Source organism: Eucyclogobius newberryi, unplaced genomic scaffold (genome assembly GCF_026437365.1).
Source record: "Eucyclogobius newberryi isolate DKJ021-1_F unplaced genomic scaffold, fEucNew1.0.hap1 SCAF_11, whole genome shotgun sequence".
Classification (NCBI taxonomy): domain Eukaryota; kingdom Metazoa; phylum Chordata; class Actinopteri; order Gobiiformes; family Gobiidae; genus Eucyclogobius; species Eucyclogobius newberryi.
In genome coordinates, this window is record NW_027315735.1 from 14674573 (window position 1) to 14701639 (window position 27067).

General features: G+C 40.8%; 3 protein-coding genes and 1 non-coding gene across 5 annotated transcripts; all 4 read left to right on the forward strand.

Moving 5' to 3' along the window:
- The first annotated feature begins 6826 nt into the window (after positions 1–6826).
- trnal-aag (transfer RNA leucine (anticodon AAG)) lies at positions 6827–6908 on the forward strand. Its single transcript has one exon. It is a non-coding gene; the product is annotated as a tRNA-Leu (tRNA).
- Positions 6909–7284: 376 nt separating this feature from the next.
- bod1l1 (biorientation of chromosomes in cell division 1-like 1) lies at positions 7285–12648 on the forward strand. The gene is made up of 14 exons (XM_072432255.1): positions 7285–7532; positions 7705–7829; positions 8371–8555; positions 8636–9103; positions 9196–9342; positions 9421–9566; positions 9851–9947; positions 10026–10152; positions 10218–10272; positions 10350–11994; positions 12066–12118; positions 12222–12333; positions 12404–12478; positions 12563–12648. Exons 1-14 carry the CDS (start codon positions 7416–7418, stop codon positions 12646–12648), a joined length of 3438 nt encoding a protein of 1145 aa, XP_072288356.1. The 5' UTR covers positions 7285–7415.
- Positions 12649–12659: 11 nt separating this feature from the next.
- LOC140345414 (uncharacterized) lies at positions 12660–18020 on the forward strand. The gene is made up of 16 exons (XM_072432256.1): positions 12660–12720; positions 13169–13233; positions 13318–13387; positions 13469–13515; positions 13587–13653; positions 13735–13760; positions 13839–13974; positions 14085–14161; positions 14245–14308; positions 14385–14428; positions 14500–14554; positions 14647–14723; positions 14796–14904; positions 16377–16518; positions 16712–16783; positions 17309–18020. The coding sequence occupies exons 1-16, from the start codon at positions 12705–12707 to the stop codon at positions 17409–17411; spliced, it is 1170 nt and encodes a 389-aa protein (XP_072288357.1). The 5' UTR covers positions 12660–12704; the 3' UTR covers positions 17412–18020.
- A 6599-nt stretch (positions 18021–24619) lies between these two features.
- Positions 24620–26665, forward strand: nkx3-2 (NK3 homeobox 2). Of its 2 annotated transcripts, none has more exons than XM_072435990.1 (2): positions 24620–25309; positions 25722–26665. In XM_072435990.1, exons 1-2 carry the CDS (start codon positions 24926–24928, stop codon positions 26121–26123), a joined length of 786 nt encoding a protein of 261 aa, XP_072292091.1. In that variant the 5' UTR covers positions 24620–24925; the 3' UTR covers positions 26124–26665. The 2 variants fall into 2 exon arrangements, with proteins under 2 accessions (XP_072292091.1, XP_072292082.1); XM_072435981.1 differs by having other exon boundaries at positions 24620–25292; positions 25699–26665.
- Positions 26666–27067: the final 402 nt, after the last annotated feature.

A 27067-nucleotide genomic window follows, 5' to 3' on the forward strand; every position in this document is an offset into this window, starting at 1 on the left:
TGGCCAGTGCCTCGGGCCCCAACTGCCATTATCCTGGCATATTATCTGTGTTTAGTCAGATGTTAAGCTTTTTGTGTTTTTTTTATGTACATTTTTATCTCTTCGGATTATCTTTTGAACAGAATCACAGTGTTTGTTTTCTGGTTCTTATCTAATAAAATGGTTCAGGGAGTCATGTTTGCATTTCCATATCATTCTTTAAATTCTAATAAATATTTAAATGGTTTTGATTTGTTATTACAGACTACCATGTTTTATGATGTTTGTTCGTTGAACCATGTGACTAGAGTTATGGAGTAACATATCTACCATCTGTGAAATCCTGTTCCACTGACTATTTCAGCTCAGAACAGGCAGAGACTGGAGGCTATAGAAGTGTACACAGGTGGTGCAGAAGTAAATGCAGTTAATACCAACTACAATAAATCATTTACTTACACTCCAGCTGAAATGCTACAAACATTCATGTTTTATCATTACCAAATCAAAAGTTTAATAAGATGATCTTTATTTGTGCCAGAATGGAGAAAGTCCAGTGTTCAGGACAGCAGGTAATGCAAATATGACTTTCAAAAATGCTTAAAACTATGTTGGTAGAACAAAAATATAATGCTTATCTACAGTTCAGCGTATGGACAAGAATAAAAATCGGGTAAGATTACTTAAGTTTCATCACACATTCACATCTTGTACCAGGCATGTGTTAGCAGAGGCTAAGGTTATTTAGTTTGCATTAGTGAGCTTAAGACATGTCCGTACACAGCTGATCCATGTTGATTTGTTAGATAATACTGTGAATTTTCTACTTGACTCAATCAAACCTCATTGAAGAGTCCTCCTTTTACATGATCGTTCTATTTAATTGGGGAGGAGGAAGAAGAAGAGGATCTCATGTGCTTTGAACTCGTGGGCTTGGAACTGAAGAATACATTCTAAGGAATAAAATCTGGCGGTTGGGGCCTGAAGAATAAAGTCTGACGGTAATGTACCGCTCGATACCAGCCGCCCTGAAACACCATAGAAGAAGAAGTCTGGCGGTTGAGTGAAGCAAATCTTAAATCAAGCCTATTATCAAGAGTCACGTGTTCGGCCTTTGGCAGGATTTTTGTAGTCGGCGTGATACTGGACGGCATCTCTATCAAATACAACAAATACAAGGTAGAGTTGGTCCTTGCAGATCTATGGGCAGGAACGCGGGGGAGGAAAGGGCCTTTGCTCACATGAGGATGGGCCATACTGGACGCAATTGGTAAGATAAGATAAGATATTCCTTTATTGTCCACACATGAGGAAATTTCATTGTTGCAACACAGGTAGATACAGAGGAAAAGGACAGATAACTTGTAGGAAGTTTAAAAAAAAAAACCATAGAAAATAGAATAGAAGAACTCCTATAGACAGAACTTCTCATTTCTTAATAAGGAATGGAGGGGTAAAATAAAGATAAAATAAAATAAAAAACAGCTAGCGTAAGACAAAATAATACTAATAATAATGGTAAAATAATGGTCAGTGAGTAGATGGGCCAACATCTGACCGGTCTGTGTAATCACCGTCAAGAGCAATAGATCCATGGTCAAGAGCCAGAGACTGTCGAGCACGTGCTGATGCGCTGTGCGGCCAATGAAAGAGAAAGGACCGGGTTGGCCCTGTGGTTTCGGAATAACAGGCAGGAATTCAATCTGCGGAATAGTCTCACATTCCAGTCACAGGGTTTGTGTGAGGCTGTGTGTGATACCCGGGGGGCTGACTCTGTGGAAAGGTGTGTCCATGCTCGTACAAAAAATCGCGGTTTTCCGGCCGTTTACATGATTAAGGGTCCTTTTTTTTACCTTTTTCTGCAAATGGGGGTACTTTTTCAAGCAATCTTGGTGATTTTTTTGTTTGTTGACAGTCAAAAGTTTTTTTGTGTATATGTCAGAAATGTTTAGCCTGTTACTAGCCTATGCAATAGGAAGCAGCACTGCATCACTTTTAGAAATGTTTGCCCAACTACAAACCCATTCACTAGGAGGCAGCACTGCTTGGAGATATCCTTGTCTCTGATTGGCTGATGGGCATATCAACAGGAAACAGATCAATGATGGAAGAGAAAGATAAAATTTTGTAGCAAAATCCAATTTTATTTGACTGTTAAGATAATCCATCCATCAAAATGGCACAAACGAAATCAAAGCTGTAAATCCGGGCTGTAAATCTAATCTTGTGTGCCATAATCTTTGTTTGTGTAGGAATGTTGATTATGATGATGTACTAAAGCATTTTATCTGAACCCCTCGGCGCCGCCCCCACCCCCAAATTATTATTATTTTTAAAAAAATCTTTAATCTTATAAAGCACGTGGGCCTACAGCGTATGAAAAAAAAAAAAAATCATCCACCCACTATACCCGCTCCACCCCTTTCACCATTCAATTAGGAGGAAAATTAAATATAATGTACGAAGTCAAATTTGTTGCTCAGAATTTCACAATACAATAGTATTTTATTTATTTTAATAACCACACATTTATATGCACATCTTTAATCATTTATTTGAAGACTAGTTTAATTTAATACTGCTTTATATCTTATATATGCAGGCACCATTCACAAGTCGACATTAGTGTCGCTCCTCAACAGCAACCCAGATGGGAAACTTTCAACCGATCACCTGAGGCGTGTTCGCTCAAAACAAAACCTGATCAGATGCTGTCCAGGAGGAGAGGGTTGAGAGTGAAGTTTGTCTGACTCTGTGATGTGGCAGTTCATACAGGAAGAGAGGAGTACAGGATTGGCAGAGTGCAACCTCTAGTGAAACACGGTCTGAGAAGCAAAATAGAATACAGAAATCCAATAAGCCTTCAAGAGAAGAAAATTGACGTCCATCTCAATATGTAGCAGCAAAACGAGGGAAACTTCACATATAAACCAGGGTCCTCTGCTGTGTATCCAATAGAATCGTTGATCTCTGCAGTGTGCCTTACATCAAGTGCAGTTTCTAGGGAGTTTCACATTGCAAGGGAGGATGAGCGGATGATCCTTGACTACCTAGAAAAGAAGAGAAGTAAACCTGCAAGGGCGCCAAGTGTAAACCAAGCTAGACGTGAAACAATCAGTGATGGAGGATGAAGAGTAGAGGTACAACCAGTTGTGAACAATTCTGGACAAAGAAGATCCGATCGAGCAAGAAAATGTGTCATATTTCAAACTTAGTTTGTACATGAGAAGATGGTGTACGTGAGATTATGTTCATTTGCACAGTTTTGTCAACTAAGTCATTCCACTGCACTTTTTTGGTGCTTTAGCTCATGGAAAACAAACCAGTATTGATTGCATTATAGAGTCAGAAACTCTGTCATGTTACCTGCGATATTTTGTGGTTCTATCTACAGGAAAAAAAATCTCATACAATTCAAACCAGTATTGAAAGCTGTTCATAGTCAAACAGTATGTTATTTGTCCTGCAAAATGTGGCTGTAACTTATATTTTGTTCGCTTCTTCTGATATATGATTATTGCTACCAGAAGTTATAGATAAGCATTATTCATTGTATATTCATTTAGAGATATTATTTAGCAGTTTCTGTCTGTTGAGTGGCGCTACATATTTTTTATCATCCAGATGTCTACATGTCAATTAAAAGCTAGTCTTGAGCATGATGGCCCAGTCTATGGTACCATGCTTTTAAATACAGTGAACTCCTTCAGATGGGTTGTTTTAATGTTAGTACTATGTTTTACAGTGTAAGATATGCATTGACTTTTCCTCCAAATTTAAACAGGTGAATAAAAAAGCTATAACTGTGCTTTATTTTACAGTGAAAGACCTTTTAGGGAGTAAAATGTTGAACAATTAATTTTCATTGACTGATGTTCATGAATTGGTGTTTGGACTGCCAGTATGTTTTAAATGTTTGTGAGATGCTCATAATAAGGATATTGTGATTGAGGCTGATAATGTAAATACATTTGGCTTATAAATAGAGTGCTGAGTTTTGTGCTATGAAACTTGTGTACATTAAAAAACTGTTATATGTGCTAAATAACTATCTGTACATAAAATGTCCGCCTTGCATATGTGAGTTATGTTCATGTGCTTGAACATACAGTAAGCTATCTTCAACTCATTGCTATAAATATCATTGTGTACTTGTATATATGTTTGAAATAAAGTTATTTCTGAGAATTTTCATGTCATTGAATTGTAAATTTGTATAACAATACTATGGTAATATGTTTCAGTGCACTTTTCTAACTTTTATAGTGAAAAGGGGTATATTTTCAGGCTTTGTCAATGAAAAGGGGTACTTTTTTGGGCTTGGTCAGTGAAAAGGGGTACTTTGTGGGTGTGGTCAGTGAAAAGGGGTACTTTGTGGGCGTGGTCAGTGAAAAGGGGTACTTTTTCAGGGGTAAGGTGGTCAGTGATTAGGGGTGGTTTTTCAAACCTGTGTATGAGCATGGGCACTATATAAAAGCTATAGAGTCGGCCCCCCGGGGTGTCATACAAGTAAACAACTACGGTTACCCCTCACGTGTCCGAAGGTTCGCTGGTCTGAAGGTTTTAAAGGTTCACTAGTCCGAAGGTTCACTGGTCCGAAGGTTCACTAGTCCGAAGGTTCACTAGTCCGAAGGTTCACTAGTCCGAAGGTTCACTAGTCCGAAGGTTCACTGGTCCGAAGGTTCACTGGTCCGAAGGTTCACTGGTCCGAAGGTTCACTAGTCCGAAGGTTCACTAGTCCGAAGGTTCACTAGTCCGAAGGTTCACTGGTCCGAAGGTTCACTAGTCCGAAGGTTCACTAGTCCGAAGGTTCACTGGTCCGAAGGTTCACTGGTCCGAAGGTTCACTAGTCCGAAGGTTCACTGGTCCGAAGGTTCACTGGTCCGAAGGTTCAATAGTCCGAAGGTTCACTAGTCCGAAGGTTCACTGGTCCGAAGGTTCAATAGTCCGAAGGTTCACTAGTCCGAAGGTTCACTGGTCCGAAGGTTCAATAGTCCGAAGGTTCACTGGTCCGAAGGTTCAATAATCCGAAGGTTCACTAGTCCGAAGGTTCACTGGTCCGAAGGTTCACTAGTCCGAAGGTTCACTAGTCCGAAGGTTCACTAGTCCGAAGGTTCATTGGTCCGAAGGTTCGCTGGTCCGAAGGTTCACTAGTCCGAAGGTTCACTGGTCCGAAGGTTCGCTGGTCCGAAAGTTCGCTAGTCCGAAAGTTCCTCATAGGGCTAAAGTGAAGGTGCATCGTGATGTAGTCAGTCTGTAAAATGTGCACGAAGCACGAAGACACGCACTGGGGCTCGTCACAACGTTTTGTGTACCAGCTGCTCACAGGAGGCACCCCAAGTTGTACTGTGTATGTGAAAATAACAAGGGAACATCAGAATCCTCCACTTTATGCCCTCATTTGATCATAAGTGTAGAAATACCCGTGATCCGATCACCGTAGGATTGGTAGTCAAAAAGGCCGAAACTGCTACGCTATTTTGTGCCGCGGCTCCTGAAACTGCTGGGCTATTTAACCGCGCCGCGGCTACTGGAAAACAGTTTAATCCCGGAGTTAATTAATTCATTAATTATACGATAAGGAGCTCAGGCTATGCACAGAAACAAGTCGGTTATGGAAAATACGTGAGTTTAATCATAAAAAGTGCATCAACATTAGAAAAGTCTTAAAAGCCAGTGTGTAGGGCACAGGGAGGCGAGGAGAGCCCGCTGCACGGAGACACACCTTCGGACCCTCAAACCTTAACATTTCGGACCCGTGAACCTTCGAACCAGTGAACCTGCGGACTCGTGGGCAGCCACCGTTTATAGAGTTGGGGTGTGTTGAAGGATGTGCTTTGAACTCGTGGGCTTTGAAACACCAAAGTAGTAGAAGGAGAACTGAAGAATGGAGTCTATTGGAAAAGTCTAAATAATACAGTCTGGCGTGGAAGAAGGCCAGCTGGAATAAAGTCTGGCGGTAACGTGACACTTGGATACCAACCGCCATAAAACAACAGCAACAACAACAACTTGGGTACCAGCCACCATAAAACACCAAAGAAGAAGACCTCATGTGCTTGGAACTCGTGGGTTTGGAACGCATGTGCTTTGAACTCGTGGGCTTTGAGCAGAAGAAGTCTAAAGGACAAACTCTGGCGGTGATGCGACACTCGGCTGTCGACTGCCATAAAACAATAACAACAGCAACAACAGTCTAAGGAATAAAGTCTGGCGGTAATGCAACACTCGGATGCCAACCGCCATAAAACAACAACAACAACAACAACAAGTCTGAGGACTACGAAAAGTCTGAGGAATAAAGTCTGGCGGTAATGCAACAATTGGATGCCAACCGCCATAAAACAACAACAACAACAACAACAACAACAACAACAACAAAGTCTGAGGAATAAAGTCTGGCGGTAATGCAACAATTGGATGCCAACCGCCATAAAACAACAACAACAACAACAACAACAACAACAAGCCGCCGTAAGATGAAGAAGAGTCTCCCTGGAATAAAGCCGGTTGGTCTCTGAAACAACAACAACTATTCTAGTCACAAAGACATATCATGACCTCATGGGCTTTGTAACACCAAAGCAATGGAAGGAGTACTTTTACGGACTACGACAGTCTGAGGACTACGAAAAGTCTGAGAAATAAAGTCTGGCGGTAATGCAACAATTGGATGCCAACTGCCATAAAACAACAACAACAACAACAACAACAACAACAACAACAACAACAACAACAACAACAACAACAAGCCGCCGTAAAACACCAAAGAACAAGACGAAAAAGAAGAAAGTCTGGCGTAACACCTGTATATAAAAAGGTCTTTTACTTTGAAAAGATTTTACATGGTAGCGTGGCCGAGCGGTCTAAGGCGCTGGATTAAGGCTCCAGTCTCTTCGGAGGCGTGGGTTCGAATCCCACCGCTGCCAATATGTTTTTAGTTTTAATGGTCATTCATTTTGAACAAATTTACGCAAACACCAGGACATTGTTCTAGAATCTTGTGCAAATGAAAAGGAAATAGTTTCGGGTTTAAGAAATATGCACTGAATGATCAACACGTTCAAATTCTGGCTGTGGTCTGTGTCCACCTGAGGGCGCTAACATCATGCGATTAATTCACATTATATTATATATCCATTAGAGTTGAGTCAGTAATCTCTTCCAGCTGAAGTAAGTAACAACCATGGATGTATTCTAGTAACATGTTTATTGTAGTGCAAGCCGTGAGACCGCAACAACTTTTAAAGTGAGTTAAAGTAACATTTACTTTGAAAACACAAGTGGGCTTTTCGTGTTCTTCCGGTTTCTTTTTTTTCTCTTCCGGCTCAATTCTACTTCGAACATCAAGAACCAAAATAGACTCGTCTCTTGTCCATATGAATGATTAGCCATTTCATTCTTTATCCTTTTTATTTTGCATCAGTTCTCTAGAAATGGCGGGTTTGCCTCCAGGAGACCCACAGTTGGTCTCCATGATCGTAAATCATTTAAAAACACAAGGATTGTTTGACCAATTTCGGAGGGAGTGCTTGGCAGACGTGGATACAAAGGTAACTGTCACTTTTTTAGATTAATCACAGTAGGAAAACTATCATGTTCTGTTAGATTCGTCTTGGTTGTACATGTACCAAGACGTATCTGTTGTTTGGTTTACAGTTTGACGTGTTAGTTGACATATTTTATACATTGACTGTTGCTTTAATAGTCCAGTTGTCCTTTCAGCCTGCTTACTTGAACCTGAAGCAAAGAGTGGACAACTTTGTCTCAAATCACCTGTCCAACCACACATGGAGTCCACATTTGAACAAGAACCAGCTGAGGAACAACATCCGTCAGCTGGTTTTGCAGTAAGTTGCAGTACATTTGATCATTGACCCTTTCAAAATCTAAATTCCGGAATGCTGTCAACAGGAGGCAAAAGTGAAGTGAAACATAACTGCATTTTTCAATATGGAAATTGGGTTTACCCACAGAATATCACCAAATATGGCAAATTAAAATCACCCAGATACACGTGAAGCCTGGTTTTAAGACATTTACTATTGTGTTTAACAATATCTGTTTATTTAGATTATGCATTTTTTATGAAAACAGAATCTGGATTTTTAGGTTGTTCTGGACAAATACTTGAGTTAGGGTTAAATGTAACACAATAGCCTTTCATTATATCAGAAACTATTAATTACTATTTCTACCCTGAACATTTTAAAGGGTTTATTATAAAGACTTAAAACCATTCATATTTCCATCGGATGGCAGTTAATTGTTGAAAAAAAAGCTCTCCTTTTGCCTCCATTATGTGATTTTGAACATTCTGATGACATCGCATTTAAAGAGGTTTGTGCTGTTTTTAGCTATTGTTTTTATAATACAAATTGTTCCCATCAGATCTGGGATGCTGGAGCAGGGAGTGGACAGAATAGTGGCTCAAGTGGTCGACCCCAAAATAAATCACATCTTCAGGCCCCAGGTAGAGAGGGTGGTCCGTGAGTTCCTGTCGCCTGGAAGTTGCGTAGATGAACCTAATGTCCTGCCTACTGCAACAGAACCTAAAACGGATTCCATTGACCAAGGTATTTATGTCAAATCTACCACTATTTAAAGCCACAATCCAGTTTCTGCTCATTTGCTAATGCGTTATGAACGTGTCCAGCCGCAGCGCCGTCTTCCCCCTCGGACACTGCGACGAGTACGAGCGGAGCGATGTCAATCTTGGACACCATCACTACGCTGAGGGCCACCACTGAGAATGCACCCAAAGCCGAACCATCAGAGGAAAGCATGGAGATAGACGAAAGTGAGCCGGACTCGAGTCATAAAGAGGAAGAGGAGGGTGCCCAAGCCAAGATGCCCGAAGACACGGATGAAGAAAAGGTGACGCCCAAGGTGCAAGAATTAGAGGTGAAGAGTGAGAATAACGAGCAAGCAGAACAGGAAAAAGAAGAGGTAAAAGAAGAGGTTAAGGTGGAGGAGAATGTGTCTGATGTTCAAAATGAAACGGTGGAGGAGAAGGACAAGGCTGCGACTAAAACGGCTGCAAAGACGTCGGTGGAGAAGCACGATGAGGAGCTAAAATCCTCAAGTCAAGCGAAACAGAAAGCCAAAGAGAGGATTAAGGAGGGTGAGCTGCTTCTGTACTAATTGGAAAAACAAAAATGATTTGGAGCACTTGTCTATGAGCATGAAATAATAGTTCCTCTTCATTTTGTGCAGAGTATTCTTTAGAGGACTCTGATCTGGAGGGACTGAGTGACATCACGGTGAGCTCTGTTCACACCAGTGACCTGTCGTCTTTTGAGGAGGAAAGTGATGATGCGCAGACACCCTCCGAATCCTCTGATGAGGGAGAGCTTCTGGATGGTGAGGCTCTTGGTTTTATTTAGTCAACGTTTTTTATTTTATTTGTAGTAATCTTTTTTCCCCCCTTTATGCCCACAGATGAAAAAGAAAAAGAAGCGAGTGACGATGGCGAGGAAAAACAAAAGCCTCGACGAAAGGCCTACGTGCATAAGCCCTTTCTGTATTCCCGTTACTATAGCGACTCTGATGATGAGGTCACTGTGGAGGAGCGTCGGAGATCAGTGGTGAGTTGCGTTGAACGGTCATGTATTGGATGTTTGATTACGTTGTACTTTACCATTTAAAAGGTCAATTTACAAAAAACGTTGAACCTGATCATTTCTAAACTTACTAGATTTCAATATACATTTCAGTAATTTATTTCAATTCTTTTTTTATTTAGGCTGCCCCTCATTTTTATTGAATATTATTGGCCTGCGTAATGTTGTGGTGTCATCTGAAACGCAGCAATAAAATGTAGCACTTTAAATGTTATAGATGTGATTGATGTATGTTTTGACATTTGCAGGCCAAGGACAAAGAGGACAGATTACTGAAGCGGCAGCAAAACAGAGAACGAATGGAAGAGAAGCGTAAGCAGAAGGCTGCACAGACTGAAGAACAAAGTATGCGTTTAGTTTAACAGTAATTGCGATTTATTACATACGTATTATTTTAAGAATAAGTGTTACTTTTACAATCAGATAAGAGGAATCAGAGGAACGCGGATGCTGCAGCGAACGAACGTCCAGGAGCCAAAGAGGCACGGAAAGAACGAAAGGTTCTGGAAAAGAAAATGGCTTTAAACAGGAAGAGGAAGTTGGATTCAAGGTATGTTTTTAACGCCTGATTGTTGGCATTTTAAAGTTGTAAACTGGGCATTGCTTGACCTGCAGGAAAGATGATGATGTAACAAGCAAGAAGAAAGAAACCGGAGAAGGGACAAAGAAAGTACGTCACATCCCATTCAGGCTAGTATTGTTTGTCAATGTTATTAAATGTAACTCTGTTTATTTCTCCACCACAAGGAAATGAAGCCGTCCTCTTCCAAAACCCCGCAGCAAAAGCTCAGCAGGCCACGGTCCGAGTCGGTGTCGCCCGACGAGAGGAGCCGGAGGATGAGTGGCAGCGTCTCGGAGGAATCTGAACCGAAAAAGATCAGCGACAAAAACCGCACGCACTCCTTCATTTTGGAGCTGGAGCAAGGTTCTCAAGAGGCCCTGAAGTATCGCTCCGTCAGTAAATTTGACCGACCAAATTCCCGCAAAGAGCATGTTTTAAAAGACCGAAAGGAAAAAGAACGTAGTTTGTTGAGCCAGCGGGCTAAACTAAAGCAGAAGCTGGCTGAAGTTGAAAATGTCCAGAAGGAAAGTGCGACAGTAAAAGAAGATAAGAAGGTCAAAAACAAAAGCGATAAGAAATCAGAAAAGGAGACCGGAGATGTGAGTTCTAAAGATGTAAAGAAGGTGAAAGCTCCTTCAGTGGAGCAGAAAGCAGAGAAAGTACGAGAAAAGGATAAAGAAAAGGATTCAACCAAGGACAAGGCTAAAGGAGAGAAAACTAAAACGGATTCAAAACAACTTGTTCGCCCAGAGTCAGGCGGCTCCTCTGAGGACAAATCTGACCTGGAGCCGGGCTCAGATGTCACCAAAAAGAAGGACAAACATCCAAAAGACGTCCTGAAAAGATCCAAGAGTCACACTGAAGAGAAACCAAAGTCCAAACCGGATAGTAAAGATGTCGAAAAGACAAAAGCAAACGATCCGCAGAAAGCAAACAATTCTGGTTTAGAAGGCGAGAAGGATTCCAAAAAGGCCAAGATTGCAGAGAAGGAAAAAACCAAGCTAAAATCCAAGGAAGACGCAAAAAGTCTAGCGCTGTCCAAAAGTGATAAGAAAAGTCATAGTGTTTCTGCAGGTTCGCCTAGTATCAAAGCTGACGCTGCTGTGAAGGAGAAGAAAAAAGTGGAGGGTAAAAAGGAGCAGCGAAAAGAAGAAACGGCGAAGCTCGAAAATAAAAGTTTGAAGAAAAAGAACGACAAAAAGGATCTTGAATGTAAAGATGACAACCGGAAGGAAAAGCCATCCAAACCTGAAAAACCCAAACCGCCAAAGCCTGTCGTTTCCACCGAGGAGCAGCAGAAGAAACCGCCTCTTCTCCCCGACACCAGCACAGACTCTGAGCCGCTCCCCACCGCGGTCACCACCTCCGTATCGGACGACACGTGCGACGCCCTGAGCGACATCACCCCAGAACCCTCCGAGGGCGAAACCGACCCGCCCAAAACGCCCGCCGTGCCCGCCGAGGCCGACGCACTGCTCGCCCTCATGAACGCGTGCACCTCGGAGGACGCCCGTCTGCCCGAGCCCGGCGAGCAGAGGGAGGCCATCGCAGATGTGGAGGCCATCGCAGATGTGGAGGCCATCGCAGATGTGGAGGCCATCGCAGATGTGGAGGTCATCGCAGATGTGGAGGTCATCGCAGATGTGGAGGCCGACATGAAGATGAAGGAGGCGGCGCTCACACTGCTCTCGATGGACCCGGACAGTACGGTGCCATCTCGTCTGATCGGGCAAGCGGCCAACGCAGCAGCACCAGTGGAGACGAGGGCCGAGGATGTGGTGTTGCCTACTGAGAACGATGGAGTCAAACAAGAAAGTGAAGTTATAACAGGTAAAATGGCAAACAAAGTATCATTTAGACAGACACAGTATAATATAACATGTTGTCCTTTCATTGTTTAGATGTGTCTGAAAACACGGCAACAAAAGCAGCAACAGAAGAGATTTCAACAAAGGTAGTCAGAGCAATCTTGATAAGCTTCTTTATGTTTTGCCTGTCCATTTTTAGCTTCACATTCAAATTGACATTTCTTTTTATTTTGGCTGTTTGTTCTTTAGGACAAGGCCACCAGTCTCCATCCTACAAAGAAGGAAGAAGATACAAAGGAAGAAGATACAGAGGAAGCACAGCTGCCGGACGTTGTTCCACAAGAAGAGGCAAAACAAGAAGGTAAAGGAGCCTATTTACCGGTACTTTATCAGGATTAAAAGATTACTTTGATACTGATTTTGCATTACAGCTTCAAATGTTGAATATGTTGAAGAAAATGTGACAGGAGAGAGCGATGCTTTGCCAGTCAGAATATCTGGAAAAGGTACGTTCACTCAAATGAACTCAACAATTTGCAAATATCCATCATGTTTATTGGTGGTTTCATGAGGATTATTGTGGCTTTCAGAGCAAAGTGACATTGACACTGAGCATAAAGTAAGTAAGACGCTTTCATTTGAGCATTGTCATGTTATCTTTGTCACATGGTTATAGTAATAAATCATTCAATATAGGTTGAAGAGGGGACCACAGAAGAGCACATAACTAAGATGGACATCGACAGAAGTAAGTAGAGCTTCTGAAGTTTACCAGCTGAAGGGTGCCACTGGCTCCCTCTGGTGGAATGCACAATTATTATTTATTTTCTTTTTTTAACCTGGTTTAGCCCCGTTTAGTCTTGTTACAGCTCTCTACGTACCACATAATGAGGTGAAAAATGTTTGAGAACCACTGCACAATATTTAATCAAGATTAAAAAAAAAATCAGAATGTTGTAAATGTCTTGTCTTAGCACAATTACAACCACTTTATAAGCTCTCACATGTAGGAAGTTGACGACAATAAGAGACCAGTAGATGACAATAGTAGTAGTTTGAATTCATATTATGAATTCAAACTACTGCGAATGAAGATTAAATGTGAAAATGGAAGAAGACAAAAAAGATGTGTGCACGTTTACTCCATTTAAAAGTGATTGAAGGCCAGCAAAGTGTCACGCTTTTTAATCCTCTAGGTGAAGTTGAAACTGAGGTGAATGAGGAGACAACTGTTGCAGCTGCAGAAAGTGAACCACAGATTGTAAGTATCCATAAAAAGTGCACTCCTCTAAAAAGACACCGTTTGAATCCTTTATTTTATATAATTAATCTAATTCTTCTTCAGAAGCCAGACAGTGCTGAGCAGAGGCCTGAAAGTTCAGTAGAATGTCAGTCCAAATTAACAAAACAAACGAGTAAGTTGTAGTGTGAGGATTGGTTTTCTCACCTCAACTCTCAGTTTAGTTTTATTTGATGTATTTTTTCATGTTTTTTAGGTATTCTATCCAGCTCGGACAGCCAAGAAGAACGGGACTCAGAAAAGGTCTGTTCTTATAAAACGACCGCTAGAATCGCTCTGATACGTTTTATTAAAATAAGTTTGATGTTTTTAAGGAGGAGAAAGCTCCAGGCAGAGGAGGACGCAAGCGAAAGGTGTCAACCCGTAAAATGTCTGAATCAGGTATTTGAAACATATTATTTCAAATAGTACATGCCAATAACAGCATGGCATGACACATTTTCTTCTCTTTTCTCACAAAAGGTGACGGAAAGGAAAGCCAAGAGGAGGTAAGTGCTGAATAGACCGGGTGCGCTGCAGATCATTTAAATCTGAATAATATATACATTTCTACAATTATTCATAAGGGAAATGTGGAAGTCAAAACCCCAAGAAGAGGACGATCTACACGGATAGAAGAGCCAGAGAAGAGCCAAAGCGAAAAGGTCGAAACACCGACACGGAGAGGAAGACGCCCCGCTGCAGCAAAACAAACCACTGACGGTAAACTCTCTTTCTGTCTTTGATTATTTCATTATTGTAATGTCATGCAGTAGTATTAGACTTACAATTAGAAACGACTTTACCAAGTTTGAATCCACAACATTCTCCAGATAAAATTGAAGAAGACAAAAAAAAAGACAAGGCCAACGAGGAACAGTCTGAAAAAACAGAGGAGAAGGAGAAACGGGTTAGTAGCATTTCATTGTAAACTATTGCTACTTCATATTATTGCATTTGTTCTTAAAGCCCGTTCAATTTAATTTGTCTTAGAATGAAGAAGCAAAGTTGAGTCAGGCCGAAACGGTTGTTCCAGGAGCCACTGAGGCCGACACTGGTGAGAGTTTTCTGTGCAGTTCTATAAGTAAAAGTATGTTCTTGTAACACTTGTAACACTTGTAACTCATCACCAGATAAACCTTCACTAAAGAGGAAGTGCTCAGAAGAAACTATCCAGGTTGGATTTGTTGATCTTTGTATTCAAAAGAGCTGTGTTTTATGCAACGCGTTTGTGCCCGTTACTTTCAGGAAGCCGCTCCGGATGTTAAAGGTGACGTAGAGCAAGACGTAACACCAGAAACAGGTGAGGAACGTTCTGAGCGCGACACTGGTGAGAACACACTAAAACGAGCTTTACTGAACTCTGTAACGTTTATTTGTCATGTGTTTTTGTAGCAGTTTGTTCAGCTTCAGAGAAACCCACAGAGGACCAAGACGGAACCAAGCAAGATGATACCGAGATACAAGAAGATGTAAATAGAAAGTATTGCAGTTATTTAGAACAATTCTACATTTGCTAAGTCGACGTGTTATTGTATCTCCAGACTGAAGACGAGGAACGAGATGAACAAGATGTGACTGTCAAGACAGCGCGGCGGGGAAGACCTCCTAAAGTAACGACTGAGGAGTCTGACGCAAAAGCAGAAGATTCAGGTGCAAAAACACTACTTGACATTTACCTTTGTTTTTGTGTGTTTGAGGGTATATTGAAAGGAGACATGTTATGCAAAATTAACTTGAACAAGCCTCATACATTGTTACAACAGTGTTTTTTCATTAATTTAAGTTGTATTTTGTATCCTTCAACTGAGGAACAAGTGCTCAGAAAATACCTGTTTTCACCAACCCCCTATCCCCACCCACATCCCTGTACGTACTTGTGATTATTTGGAAAATATGAAAGTCAAGGACCTGTTTCTATTCATTATTAAGCTGTTTGAGATCAATATTGCTGTTTACAATGAACAAAATGTAATATTATGATCTACTTATGTTATAGTTCAATACTAAGAACCTAAAAAACAGCATATTATGTCTCCATTAGGAGTACAACTTTCAAATTTTGACTTTATTTGGTGTACTTATACCTGTTGTACAGATGAATTAAAGGTTTACACCAATCGAGTAGGTATTTGTTGAGAAAAGTCGTAGAAACTTACAGGAAGTGACATCACACGAGTGATACTCATTCCAGTCAAAGTTTATCCATCATTTTTACAAAAGAAACTTTTTTGACTCTAAACATTAATTCAACAAAATAAAGGTGCTCTCAAATATTTTTAATTGTCAAATAGAAAAAAACACTGGTGCTATTAAATGAGTTTTGGCCAGTCTTTGCTGGGTAATTTCTTAGTGTGATGTCATCAATTACAAACAGGAAGTGAAATTATAAACCTGAAAAATAAAAATAAAAATTTAGTTAAACTCTAAATATATTTATCTTAAAGGCGTAATGGACGATTTTTCGGCGATTTGAGAACACAGGTGGAAGTGCGCATGTGCACTCCCCCGTGCGGACTGATACAACACACACGTGCGTTTGTTTATCAGCGCGACGGAGCGCATCGCATCTCTCGTCTCCCGTAGATTTCTGTCTACTTCTGAGTCAGCTCGAACTGTCTTTCTCCGTCTTCATTTTGCCCCGTACACTGAGGGAACTATATTATGATAGATCAATGCGCTTAGACACGCGGAAATGTGGGACGATCCGCACGCGGCTGCAGGTGAGCGATAGGTGCGTTTTATGATTGATACGTGGCAGGAGTAATCGGCAGTCCACGCCACGAGGAAATAAGACTCAGATTTGGGCCAAAAAAATCGTCCATTCAACCTTTAACTGGATTTTAGTTCAATGAGTCGTCCGACCTGTCTGTATAAAAGTGCTTCTAGACATACTTGCATGCAAACATTGATGTAAAATGTATACATCCTTATTTATTTAAAATTTATTTTAATATACATTTGATCACATTTTAGACATCTCTGTGTATGTTTACATTTTTCTGGATTTCCTTTCCCATTGAAATGATGAGCTCCTGTTCTTCTGTTTACGACGTTCTACAGTAAAGTACTGTACATCGTATATCATCAGTACAGGTGCAAACATCTATTTCTTTAACCCCCAGATGAGCAGAATAAAAAGGAAGAGGATGTAGAAGCCGAAGGAGATCTGGACGAAGAGGATGAAGATGAGGACAAAGAAGAAGACGGGAAAGAGACGGCGACTCGAGCCACAACACGATTAGCGTCTCGTCTGGAGGCGGAGAGGTACATCAGACTAAAGCGTAAATAGTTCATTAAGAAAAGGCTGTCACAATGGACACGTTTGTTCCATTCTCACAGTCCTGTTGCACCGCTAAAGACGGCGTTCTCATCACGTTTTATTACACCAACTTGCAAAGCTTCACTTCTCTAAAAAGCGTTTGGCCGCGGACGCTTATTTGTTTTTTATTGATTTTAGAAACAAGCCAAGTAAACCTTCCACCCGGGCAAGTCGACAGAGCGGTAAAGAGGAGGCCGCCGCTGGCACACGGTGAGTTTGGCTTTTCGAGAGTCGGCGCAAGGGACGAGCCTAGAACAGCAATCTGAGCACTACAGGCTTTAGCGAGGTCGAAGAAGGACATTTTAGCATTTTTTCCCAGAATTTCCAAATGTTCTTATTAAACATAACACTGGACGAACTGAAATAAACAGTAGATAAAAGATGCTTTATAATATGATGACGCTGTAGTACTTTTACACATTTGGGAGCTCGTTTTACATTAATCTTTTCTCAGGTTAGAGGCAGGTCACGGTTTAAACTCACATTTCATATTTTTGTGAAGTGTTGAGCCATTACAAATCGGGAACATAACAAGCGGTCTATTCAGCCGGCCAAAATGCAAATGGAGTGTTTGAAATGCGTCTCCCTTTCGTCTGACCCCTCTCATGTCGAGCCGTCAGTTCCACTTTGGGTATTTGCTGCGTGTAATCCATGAATTAACAAAGACAAGTTTTTACAGCACTTAAACATGACACTCGCAGACAGACTGACACTTGCTCCTTGTTTCCCGTGCAGCGGTGGAGCGAGGGGCCGTAAACGGGAGAGCAGCCCCCCTGTGGCGCGCACGCGGGGAGCACAGAAATCAGAGGAGCCCCCTTCCAAGCGGGCTAAACGTTAACATGTCTGACACTGAAAAACTGCAGCCTTCAACACTCGTTTTCACCACCGCATATTCAAGAACCAAGCTGGTTTATTCCGCCTAAAAGCTGTCAACAAAAAGGTAACTTGTTGATATTTGGGGGGGAGAAATGTGCAAGTCAATTTGATTCCTTCGAAACCTGAAGATTTGTGCAGAAAACCTTGGACTTTACAGCCATGTGGTTTGAATCACATTGTCCTGTACTTTGACTGTGATACTCTGTAATAGAGTCTCGGGTCAGTGCTAAGCCTAATACAGAGTTCTGTTGTTCTTCGAGATAATGAACTGAAGTGAAAAGTACGCCAGGTTCACTTTTCTACGTCTCATTGTTAAAAGTCACTTTTAATGACTACTGCGAGAGTACTGCGAGCCACATGAGGCAATCTAAAGTTTATTATTCATTCTGTGAATGATGAGGCCTTTGTATCCTGTTTTACTTTGTTTTTATACATGATATAGAACCGCAGTATTGTTGCTCATTGATAGTTTTTCTTTTTATACTTCTATGTTTTATATTGGAAACACAATACATTTGTCATTTGTGTGTCCATAGAACATTTACTTTTACATAAATGTTTTTGTTTAAAACTTGTTGTTCCTATTTTTGTATTAGAACACAGAACACCAAAATAACAGAGCAAAAACTACAATAAAACATAATAATAACAAAATAAGAAGAAGAAAAAGGAAATGTTATAAGAGACACAAAAAATACACAGAACGAGCAGGACCAGGGAGAATATAAGGTAAGTAAAGGAATAGAAGTATAAAATAAGGGAGAGGCATAAAAATAAAGAAGAATTAGAGCAAATTAAGTTCAGAATAATTGTCCTATTTTGTCCATTGTTAAATTTGTCTATTTTCAAGTTGAATCCTGAGGTTATAAAACTTGGTTGTTCCATCGCCTTATTTGTTTGACTTTTAAAATCTGTAAATTGAGTCTGTGAACACATTTGAGCTCAATTAAATAGTAAATGCTGCTTTTTATACAATCAAGACTCCACAAAGCAATATTCAATCCAAAACAAACCTGATCTCGGCATTTGCCTGCATCAGGATCTTGACGATATGGAGCCTTTCGAAGTGATTGTGTCGTCTACAGAGCCTAAATAGAGACACATTTGTGAGTCGAGAGGCAGAAAAGGACATTCCTGTCTGCTAATGGGGGAGAAACTGACAAACTAAAGATGAAATATTCCACCATCATGTTCACGTCAGGCTGAATCCTGCACCTGAACACACGCACCTCCAAAAAGCCTGCAGTTTTCTGACCACAACCAGCTCATATCAGGTATTTCCTGTCTTTAACTGTTCGCTCAATGCTGTGGATGGTCCTTTATTAAGCCCTGGCAGACAAACAGCAGTCCTTTCACTCACTTCTGCCTTTTTATTATAGGCGTCTTTATTCTTCTAAATGATTTTTGGATTTTGCCAGCCGACGCCACATTATTTTATATTATTTTTAAATGTACGTTTTTATGTGTGGACGACATAAATGTTCAAGTGTTTTTAAGTATGAAACTAATGATGATAAAATATGGGACAAATGTAGAGAATTTCCCAGCACTGGGTAATTTATTAAAGGTATTTTTAGATGATTACGTAGGTGGCAGTCCAGTTATGTTAAAAGCATTATTACAAAGACTGAGTGAAAGTGTAAAGTTGTGAGTAATTGATACTGTCATAAAATGATTCAACAGTTCTCTTAGTAGTCGACTAGTCAAACAATTATTTCTACTGTACATTGAGACTTTTTGAATACATTATCAATCAAATAAAGGTTGAAATATGGCAAGTGAAGCTTCCAGATAGAGAATAGTTATGAATTAAGTGTATTATTGGTAAAATTGTATTATTGGTGTATTATTGGTAAAAACACTTTTTCCTTTTTTATATTTTTATTAAGAAATGCCACAGTCTTTGTTATATAAAAAGATATTTTGTATGTCTTTTAGAGTGTGTAGTCCAGCAAACAATTACCATGTTAGAAAATGTGACTTTTCTTTTTTTATTGTCACAATTCATCATTTTACAGAGTTTACAGTTATAAGAAAAAAAATCAACTGTGTTCAAATCAAATGTATGTACCGGTATGTAAAATATGTTGAACAATTGGAATAATAACTGAGTAATGTTTTATGATTACGCCATACTTTTCCACTTGGTACGGCAGGTCGCTGAGGTCAGACAGGTGCAGTATGGAGCTGTCCGTTTGAGCCGTGCATTCTGGGGGTTTGGAGCGCCGCAGAGCAGGGGACGAGGGGCTCCGTCAGCCCCACTGCTGCCACTCTGTGCGGGGAGTGGTCTTTCCTCTACTGGGGATTTGGCCGAGCTCACTGGCACTGAAAATAATGTCAGCCCGTTCAGCCCTCTCATAAGGCATAAAAGTTAACAGGTGTTTAACGTCAGGAGTGTTTCGAATGAGAGTCGCAGAAATGTCCAATGACAAGCTTTTTTTCCCCTTGCATAGTTTGAGTTCTGAACACGAGATCAGGGTTTTCACATCTGCAGGAAACTTGGGAAATATTTTGGTTGAAATTGGTATTAGAAAGTAAAGTACAAAAGTAAAAGTGCACAGACACCTAAACATAAGTCAGTTTTACTTCTCAATTACATTTTTAAACTGGACTGAAAGTAGAAAGTACTTTTCATATGGTTTGAGGAGGTGACATCCTACAGTATATCAAGGTTTTGAGTTCATGCTCTTAAGCAAAATATACACATACAATTCATAAGACATTTATTGGAATTGCTCCTGTTGACCAAAATCTGCACATGGATCTTCATAATCACTACATTTAAAACCTCAAAATAAAGTCAAATACTTTCTTTTTACTCTTCAGGTACATTTTTAAACCAGTACTTCAATATCTTGACTTAAGTAAATATTCTACATTTGCTTTCATGTTTTGCTCCTGTATCTTCCACCATTGGACAAAATACTTTTTTTTTTTTTTACACCGAGTTTGTGTTTTCAGTTTTATCAAAAGATGTGTTGGATGTGAAGCTTATTTTTTTATTATTCTTTAGAAAGACTTGTCAGTGGGAAGTCCTCACAAAATACTGTGGAAAAGATGACTGCATGAAAAAATCCAATAGATTTTAAAATGATAAAAACAAGATTTGTAAAGCTAATTTAATGTTTGTATTGGGTGTCCAGGTGTACCCCCTAAGGCCCAAAGTCACTGGGATAGGCTCCAGTCACCCGCGACGACTAATGGGAACAAGAGGTAGAAAATGAATGAAATATTTTCAGCAATAATTAGTCCTTTGTATATGACCCATCCATCACCCACTGAGGGGCCCATCACTGCATGACCGGAATTTATAGAAGAGTAAAATGTCTTGATTTCAGACATTTTTACCACTTAAAATCTATTTTTTGTCGGACCTGGATTTTTTTATTTGTTTCAAATGGTTTCAGACTGACTTACATTACTTCTTACTTGAAGCAAACATTATTAGCCTAATCTGTTAAATGGTCTTTATAACCAGTGAAATACTCTACGTCACATAAGCAATTAAATATCATCTAGTCAAAACTACATATTACTTATAAACTTATAAAGATAAAATACAAAAGATAAAATTCTAGTCATTTTAAGCAAGGATGGATATTTTTTGCAGTACATCTCCAGCCAGAAGTATCTTTCCCAGATGTAGGATCGCAGCCTCGGCTGTGAGCATGTTTGGTTTGTGTGGGAAACCGGAATACCTGGAGAAAAACCCCACCACCAGACACTTCAAAACGCTGTACAAAATTTGAAAAACTAGCCAACGCATTCCCTAAAAAGTTTTTCATGACCACACAAAGTTGACTGCTTTCTTAAACATGCCTTTAGTCAAGAGTGAGTGGAGAAGAATAAGGCACAGACATTATCTACTGCGTGTATGTATGAGGATCCATTTGTCAGCTTGGCGTGCCTCCCAACTGTCTATAAATCACGTCAGCACTATCTACACAAATTAATTGGACTGTAACGCCCCGGTAAGAAAGTGCTTGGGCTCTTGTATTGCTCATAATCTTGGGTAAAGTGTTCTGAACAGTTTCCAGGAAATAGAAGCAGTATTCCTTACATGTCTCGTGGTTACATTTATCGCATTAAGTTTTGAATCCCAAGAGCTCTCACTGTTGCATGCAAGGATATTTTTCTTCAGGAGATAAAAAAAAAGAAAAGGAGGGCACAGTCATTACTCTTCTAGCGTGTGTAAGACTATAGCGGTAACCCTGCCACCAGTCCTTGTATTTTTAACAGTTTGTTTCATGTTGCTTTTGTATAGTGGCTCTGATATTAGGCTGACAACAAATATAGAGCGGATATTTTGGGAGCCTTTATTGAAAATGGCACTTCCCCTTTGAGTTTTGCACCATTTGAACACAATTTCGTGACTATTCTCACGTGTGTTTGCGTGTGAGGGGCCATGGTGTGCACCCTTGTACGTAGCAGCGCGTATAAGAAAGTCAAGACCTGTCATAAACACACCCTGCAGTGGAGGCCAAACACCGAGGTTACTATGGGAACTGTCAAAGTGCTGCTTCAGGAGACATTTCTGTGATATTTAGGATTACGGTTACAAGAGGAGGCAGGATAAAGGGAGCTGTGCGGAGGCAGACCATGCTCTGTGCTATAATCTTCAATTAAAGTTTATTTCTTTACTGGAAAGGTGGTGGGAACTTCACCCCGTGTTTCACTTGGGGCTGCTATAGGCACGGCTGTAAGAGGCAGAGTAGACAAAGAGTCTGGGCACATTAGGAAGTGTCACTGTAGATAGAAAAAGACAGCAAAATATGCCTTTTCCCGGCACAGTCATTATGTAGTTAATATCTCATCTTTCTTCCTTCTGTCTGGGCAGCAGTCTCTCCCACACCAGCAGAGGGCGCCAGGTCGTTGTCTAGGGCAGGGGTCTCCAACTTTTTGCCCCGGAGAGCTGCTTTTACAAAACAAAAATGGCAGAGAACTTCTACTTTTAGCGGTCGATGGGCCCAATAACCTAATGGTGGTGACAGGAAGTCCTAGAGAGGTGGGTTACAGTGAGGTGCTATGAAACCTGAAGCATTATCCATTCATTAGTACACAAAGTTAGGCATCTAAAGTAGAATTCATAATTATAATAGCCATGTGATTCATAAAATTGTAATAATTCAACGTAATGTGTTGAATTCCTATCGTTGGAAAGATAGAGATGGTCCTGTGAGACAGCTGGAGACCCCTGATCCAGTGTGAAGGTGGTCGAAAGAACAGCTATTGATATATTTATTAATTAAAATAAATCAAAATAATAAAAGCACAATCTGTTTGTTTGTTTGTTTTTTAACTATAAACGTGCTTAAAACACGCACACGGCTTGCGCCTGTTAAAAAGGCTGTAGTTTATAGACTACGTTATAAAAAAATAAATTAAAAAAAAGGTCATCGCTCAACCCACATGTTCGGACAGTGAAGGTTTTGACTCAGTTTGAAGAAAGATGGGGGTGATTGTTAGTGTTAGTCAGCCTCAGTCAGTTTAGGCCTAATTCAACATTTAACTTAACTTGGCCTCCAGAATCCATTGAGAAAATGTGTAATTTATTATATAAGCCTAATCCTAAAAAAGGTTTACACTTTTAATGTCATAATTAAGAAACAACGTTTCGCTTTAGCTCTGTTTATTTACAGACGGTTTAAGAGGCTCAAATTACACTTAACAATAAAAGGTTTAGGTTGACTTTATTGTTAGAGGTGCGGCATGTTGTTCACATGTGTATGAGTGTGTGAGGCTGGGACAGAGGCCTCATAACGGTGTGTGGCTGTGGCCGAGGCCTTGGGTCGGGCTGTTGGAGGCAGAGGCGCGCGGGCTGAAGACATCCAGACAGTGTCGGCGGTTTGTGTTGGACCCTTTTCCACTTATGTTTTCTTTGCTCCGGCTTTGATACAATTTTTGTGTCCAAGGTCAAAGCCGCCGCGAGCCTAAGCCCAGGACTGTGATGAGTTACATCTCATGAATGAACTGCATCATGGCTTTATTTAACACTTAAGTCGGTAATTAGGAGGACTAACATTTTTTCCTTGTTTGTGTCTCTTGTCTAGTCTGTATTTTGCACATTGGTCAGAGGTAAGTAACGGACGGGATTTCAAAGCCGTTAGCACAAATGTATAGGCTAATTAGGCTACTTTAAAACTTAATAGGCCAAACATAAGGCTCACAAGACACACATAATGAAAAAGAATGAAAGATTCTGCAGTGTCTGCTATTTTAACTTTAATATGCAGATAAAACATCAACTGGATTTTATTTGACTTTATTTTTACAATTGTATTCAAATAAAAGTCACTGGCGATTTAACCTAAATAGACCACATAATAGAATATATTAGTTATGGAATGGTTAATGGGTTTACACGGCCGGTCTGTCCACATGAAGGGCCGCTGCACTGGCAGTCAATATGAACACAAATATGTCAATAATTAGCAGCATTTTTTGTTTGCTAAATAAACAGTTACAAGTGCATGGAAGTTGTTTTCAATCTTTTTTGAGTTGAGGCTAAATTATCGTGGAAAAGATGCCACAGCACATCCAGTAAAAATAAAATTACACCACGTAGAAAAATGTGGTGCGAATGTTTGTGCCACTGACCTGGCTCTTTGGATCAGGCAGAGTTGTTGTTTTGGAGTCTTCGGCTTCAGAAATGTGCTCATTAGGCCTGATTTATTTAATACCTTTCCCCTTCAAGTTAAGCTGCACGAAATACGCGTAAAACGCATATTTATCAAAAATATGACAGGATTGTTTTAATGTTGCATAAAACTGCACGGGTAAAATTCAGCACAGGAATAATTTTCTTTTAAGCTATTGAAATAAATAAAAAACTTCTGTAAATTTGACATCCCGAGCACTATGAACTCATTTTACGCACAAAATAACCACGCACTCTACGCGTCTTAACGAGCTGTTTATGAGGTAATCTTGTCCTTGTTTGAGGACAGTTAGCATAACTTAACTAATTCAATTGGGCCTAGTTAATTTGCTTGTGAGTTATTGTTGTGAAATAATAAATAAAAACACTAAAGCAGAAGTGTTTATTTGCCTATAATACTCTGCCATATGAAGTTTCCAAATCCCCTACTTCAACTTCATCCCATTGAAAGCAGCGTGGCTCTGGTGGACCAATGGCACAAGGCCTGCCCTCCTCTGCGGACCAATGGGAGGCAGAGCACGAGCCTGTCAGTCCCAGGTGAGGGGGGACAGTGGAGCGGGAGTGAAAAGGGCCGGAGAGCGGAGTGCGCCTGTGCCCATGGCACAAGTATGAGGACGTGCAGAGTTTCTCCCGCGGATGTTGGAACGACTGATCACCGCTTATCCTCCGGGAGCGCGACAAGGAAACAGCTTTGTGGAAGTACTTTTGGTGCGATTCAAGATAGAAAACGCGAATAACACGGATGAACCGTCGATATTTCCACGTTCACGGTTAGTAAATTATTGTGGTTGAAGATCGCGCAACTTTGCTATAATAAAATGGCCGTTCACGGCAATTCCCTAATGCCGTTCTCCATCCAAGCCATCCTGAACAAGAAGGACGAGAGCCGACACTTCGCTGATGTGGACATGTGCTTCTCGAAGGCGGCGTGCTGGAAAATATTTGGTGATATGAACAATGTTTCTCAAAGAGAAGCAGTTTGTGATCCCGCGGACCAGAAGATGTACGACTCTGACTCGGGACTCAGCGACGACACCGAGAGCAAACTTCTGTCCGCGTGTAAATCTGAGAAGGACGTGGACACCGTGTCAGATGTTCCCGAGGAAAGTCAGCACGAGGAGACGGACCACGAGTCCACGTGTGTGGAAAACACCAAGAGTGACAGCGAGCCCAATAATGCAACAGGTAAGACTGAGCACCGCGTGAGCACGAGCCATGGACGCGCACGCACCATATTTAACACCAGGTCTCTGCAGCGCGCGGCGCCTGTTCATTCATTTGTAAAAGGTTTGAATTCAGCCATTATAACTTAAGCAAAGTTTAGTGTTGTCTGTGCGCATTTCTTCATCATAGGAGGCACATCTAGCCATTATTTAGTTATATTTAGTTGTATTTTAGATCTATGCGTTCCTACTTTATACATAATAATAGCACCGACAGGACCATTGAATGGCTTTATGTTTAAACATTTTTATTATTTTGAACTGTAAATTAAAATGTATCTTATCCATTTTATACGTGGACCTAAGTTGAATTCGCAACCTAAAGCTCAGCAGCTTGAAAGTGACAGATGTTGTGTTGTTCCTGACAGACTCGAGCACGATGGAGGACAAGAGTCTGGAGCAGCCCAAACAGAGGAAGAAGCGCTCCAGAGCGGCCTTCTCCCACGCGCAGGTCTTTGAGCTGGAGCGCCGCTTCAATCACCAGCGGTACCTGTCCGGCCCAGAGCGCGCGGACCTCGCGGCTTCTCTCAAGCTCACAGAGACTCAGGTCAAGATCTGGTTCCAGAACCGCAGATACAAGACCAAGCGGCGCCAGATGGCCGCTGACCTGATGGCCTCCACTCCCGCGGCCAAGAAAGTGGCAGTGAAGGTTCTGGTGCGGGACGACCAGAGACAGTACAGCCCGGGAGAGATCCTGCGGCCTCCGCTGCTCTCACTGCAGGCGCCCTATTACTACCCATATGCCTACTGCCTGCCTGCATGGACACTGTCTGCATGCACTGGCAACCAGTGACAACACCTCCTATTATATATTTATTTTTTTTGTTTTAGTCCACTGATCTATATGAAATTGAACAATGTTTAAAGAGGAAATACAATTCCTTTTCTAAACATAAAAACCTCATCTTCCATTGCCAGTGGAAAAACGTCTTCTTCTCCAAAGTGAACTGTAAACTATTGGCCAAGAACTGGACATTGTAAACGTGTGTCAGTGTGTAAACCTCTGAAGGCCTTTCTGGGTGGAGCTGTGGTAAACATAATTCTGAATGAAAGGAAAACAAAAAACATGCTTGGTTTCTATTTGAGATTCACCTTCCTACCTCTGCAGTGGCAACAGGCAAAATCTTTGTATTATGGAATGTATTTTTGCGTTTGGAAAGGTATAAAAATCTGCACTTTGAGCTTAAACACATTATTTCTATGTTAAAGGCATTTTTGTATTCATGCATTAGGCTAAAAAAGAAATGGTCAATATGTGGCTGAAAGAGACCAAAACAGACAAACCCTCTGAAATGTATGTGCTGTTTGAAACTATTAAAACATATCTGCATATCAGGTTTTAGCACTTCGAGACCTCTTCTTTACATTTGAATGGAAGCAATATTTAGCCTACATTCAAATGTTAGTTTTGCATAATCCACGTCCAATATCTGAAAAGTTAACATTATATTTTAGCAGCAGCAGCTCTCTTCCTGCCCTTTTCCCAGACACACCTGTCTGACAATGATGAATAGCCCTGGGACTTTAAAATTGCACGTCAACAAGAGGAGAGGAGTATTCTGGGGTTAAGGAGGCCCATGTCACCTGCTCTATAGAGACAGAGGTGAACAAAGGTTCACAAAGCAGAGGAACCACCCTCAGTCTGCTGCTGATTCCACTTTAGATTTTAGAAGTCACATTTACGCAGACGGTTTTGATGCAGTTTACACGTGCTTCATATAGATTGGATTGTGTTCC